A 4169-nucleotide genomic window follows, 5' to 3' on the forward strand; every position below is an offset into this window, starting at 1 on the left:
CCCTGAGGGAGCGCTCCTGATTACTTTGGATGTTGAATCCCTATACACCTCCATCCCACACGATGGAGGTGTGGAGGCGGTTGAACATATCCTCACATGTGCATCGGATTTCTCTGTGAAACAGGTTAAGTTCTTGTGTGGTATGTTGAGGATGTTGTTGACCTGTAATTATTTCTTAGTGGAGGATCAGTTCTTCCTGCAGCTCAAAGGTACAGCGATGGGCTCGAACGTGGCCCCTACCTACGCAAATATTTTTATGAATGCATATGAGGAGACATTTGTATATACTAACAAAATTTTTTTGCACAATGCATTATGTTGGATGCGCTATATAGATGATATTTTTTGCGTGTGGGCGGGGCCACGTTCGAGCCTAGATGAGTTAGTGTCACAATTAGAAACACAGTGTCCACACATTAGATTGACTGTGAATAGTAGTGAGTGAGAGATTAGCTATTTGGATACCTTGGTAATACTGGAGAGGGGTAGATTAACTACTGATTTATATGTTAAACCTACAGATACAAACTCAACTCTATCTTATGATAGTTTTCACCCTTTAAATACAAAAAGGGCCATACCACATAGCCAGTTTCAAAGAGTTAAAAGAATAGTCACGGATAGTGATTTGTGCAATACCAGACTAGATAAGATGCAGAAAAAAATTCGAAAAAGACGATACCCGGAGCCACTGTTGGATAGGGCCAGACAGAACCTTGATAGAGCAGATAGAACAAATAGGAGGAAGAGCCAGAACAAAAGAATCCCTTTCGTTAGCCAGTACAATGTTTATAGCGAGGATATAGCCAAGATAGTCCGTAAACATTGGCATTTACTTAGAGACAACTTTCCTAATATCCATAAATTTTAAACCCCCCCACTTATGTCATATAAACGAGCACCCACTTTGAAGGATAGACTAGTACATGCAGATTTAGGTACTAGAAAGTCATTAAAAGCATCTAGTAGACCCAAAGGGACATATCCCTGTATGGGATGTGTCCACTGCAATAATGTCATTAAAGGTAGCTATGTAACTCACCCATATAGCGGTAAAAAATACTACATTAATGGCCACTTTGATTGCAGTTCAAGATATATTATATATTGTCTAAAATGTCCATGTGGTCTATTATATGTGGGTCAGACCACACAAAGGATGAAGGATAGGCTGTCATCCCACAAAAGCACCATAAGAAAACCGGCCATGGAATTAAGTGTCCCATATCATTTCAAAAAAGCAGGACATACAGTGAGTCAGTTAAGATACCAAATTTTGGAGCAAGTTAATCCTTCACGCAGAGGTGGTAATAGAGATAAAAGACTGTTATATCGTGAGGCGGTTTGGATTAAAAGGTTAGACACATTAGAACCTAGAGGATTGAATAGGGATTATGACATGACCACACTGTTATAGCTTTGTTGTGGTTAATAAGTTTGAATCATGGGGCTCTTTGGTGATTGTTTGTTGCCACTGTTGACTGTTGTGGTTGTCTGTTGCCGGGGAGACGCTGTTGTCACGTGGTGGGGCGGAAGGCGTTCCCGTTTCTGCGTCATGCTGCTTTAGGAAATCACGTGTGCGGATATTTTTTCCGCATACGTGTCCCTATGACGCCTGGCCAGTGGGCGGCTCTTAGAGGCGCAGCGTAGCACGCAGTTCCCCATCGGGTCCGCCGGCGATGGGCGGTCCTGTGGAGATTTTTTCAACTACTGTGTGCACGCCATTGGTCGGCGCTGTAGCAGACTGGGGCGGCGCGGGTTTTGCCATTCCGCCCTGCCATGTGAGATGGGACGTCACTGGGAGCATGCATAATAATGATAAGTTCCCCATCAGGTCCGTGAGACCAGGTAGAAGGGGATTGGTCGCCACATAGTGGCCATGCATGCCATTGGTTAATTTCTCCATTGACAATATATAAAAGGAAGGTACTTAGGAGGAAACAGTTAGACACGGACAGGGCTTGAAAAAGGAGGTAACCCTCCGAAACGTCGCCTACTTTTGCTGTCATGTGTCTTGACATATTTTAATCAATAAAGAGCTTTAAAACTTCTTGATGGTGCCGGTCTCAACCTTTTGAAGACTTCATATTGGGAGTGAAGTGCTGACCCTCCCGGCGACCAGGCACATCGGTAAAAATCTTCTGGGGTGCTTATCCAACCACATTTACAAGTTCTTTTAGAGTAGAGGAATCAAACATCAGTTTTCACTTCCTCTGTTTTCATTAAAGTAGTTGTGAGGCTTGCTTGGCTGTTAGACAGTATATACTCTTCTTTTTGAGAGTGTTTGGCTGAAAGACATCAGCTCCATCATGATCATCCCATTAATACAGCTTTGCAGCCACCCGACCTCAGAGTTAAGGTGCAAGATTCTCTCAGCTCTCGGTGGCAATCCAAGGGTGTCAGGGGTAATTTGGCGCTTTTATGAGGGGTTAGGAATAAAGGCTGAAGTATTGTAGGAGTGCATAAGAGGGAACAACATCTTTACTTTTAAATAAGACTAGGCCAACAACTCTATCAGTTATCATTCCTTATCATCTTTTTGATTGAAACATCTAGCTTTTCCCCTTCAAATCAAATGATTATTCTAGAGGTTTACCTATTTTGCCAAACACAATTCTGTCATACTGGGTTATTCTTCCCAGTAAATAAATGAGCAAATAAAATGTTTTGGTCTTACCCATGTTACTTAAGCATTGGGCCAATCACCAAAGTTTGAATCTTGGCTCTGCCTGTTCAGTAAGCCAGCACCTATTCAGTAAGGAGACCTTGGGCTAGACTCCCTAACACTGCTACTGCCTACTGACCTCGCCCTAGTGGCGGCAGCTCAAGCGCTTTGAGTTCGCCAGGAGTAAAGCACAATATAAATGTTATTTGTCTTATGTTTAATCTTAGGACATGCGTGAACATTCAGAAACATGAAAAAACTGAAATGCTTCACAAACTTTTAATCGACATCACACGAGGTTAGTTATTTCAAAACCCATAGAAATATAATAAGGGAACAATTGGCTCAGTTCATTTATAGGTTATACTCCGAGGGAAGGTTTGAGAAATTGCTAAACTTTTCTATAACTATCAAGGTAAAACATTCCTCTGCCTCTGTGTCATTATGGAAAAATGAAACTAATCTCCTCTTATGGTTTGCATGTGTCAGACTCTGACACTTATATATCAGCACTCACGTGTCATAAAATCACAAACACAAGAAGCTTGAACATAGCACCACAATGGAGTCAGCTACCAGTCTTCTGCAGACCATCATCACCATCTTGCAGGCAGTGGTGGCCATTAGCTTAAATGCTTTCATTGTATGTTTTAGCTTTAAAAACCTAAAAACCAGACTAACGTATAATCCCACCAATGTGATCTACTTCACTATGGGACTGGTGAACATCTTCATGGAGCTGGTCTTATTCACAGAGTCTTTGATTTATCTCTATTGGCCTGCTTTATATGACATGATGGAAATACTTTTAACTTTAATTGTACTAAGTATGACCGTAATGTACAGCAGCTTTTGGCTCACTGGCTGGCTCTGTGCCTATTTTTGTGTTACCATTTCCAACTTCACCAATCGACTCATAGTTGGGATAAAGCAGTTCCTCTCCACTTTTCTCCCACATGTTCTTCTCTTATCAGTCACAGGGTCATTTTTTATGAGCATCTTACTGTTCTGGATGGCTGATATGGAATTTCCAACACAGTTTCCAAAAAATAACACTTCAGCATCCTTTGTTAGCCCAACAGTTCTCTTAAGTCCAGTATACAGAGTGATGGTCACTCTTCTGGGATGCGGTCTACCCTTCATTCTTGCTCTTGGGTCCACTGGAGTCACTGTTTTCTCTCTTATAACACATATAATCAGAATGAAGAACAATGTATCTGGATACACTCGACCTAATCTCCATGCCCACATTAATGCAACTAGAACTATGGTTCTGCTCTTCACATTCTCTGTCATTTTCTATATCATTGAGTCTCTCTTCTTGGCAAACATCAAAGGCATTGCATTCAATCTACTAATCATTATCAGCTATTTTGTTATCATGTCTTTTCCAACAGCTGAAGCCTTCATCATTATCCAGGCTATTCCCAAGCTGAGGAAGATGATTCTGGGCACATTCTGTCCTGTGGAAGGTGTCATCAATGAAATAAAAGATCCTATCTAA

At 41.5% G+C, this 4169-nt stretch overlaps 1 protein-coding gene across 1 annotated transcript; it reads left to right on the forward strand.

Moving 5' to 3' along the window:
• The first annotated feature begins 3227 nt into the window (after positions 1-3227).
• Positions 3228-4169, forward strand: LOC137526062 (taste receptor type 2 member 40-like). Its single transcript, XM_068247276.1, has one exon. It carries the CDS (start codon positions 3228-3230, stop codon positions 4167-4169), a length of 942 nt encoding a protein of 313 aa, XP_068103377.1.

This window comes from Hyperolius riggenbachi, chromosome 7, assembly GCF_040937935.1.
Source record: "Hyperolius riggenbachi isolate aHypRig1 chromosome 7, aHypRig1.pri, whole genome shotgun sequence".
In the NCBI taxonomy this organism is placed as follows: domain Eukaryota; kingdom Metazoa; phylum Chordata; class Amphibia; order Anura; family Hyperoliidae; genus Hyperolius; species Hyperolius riggenbachi.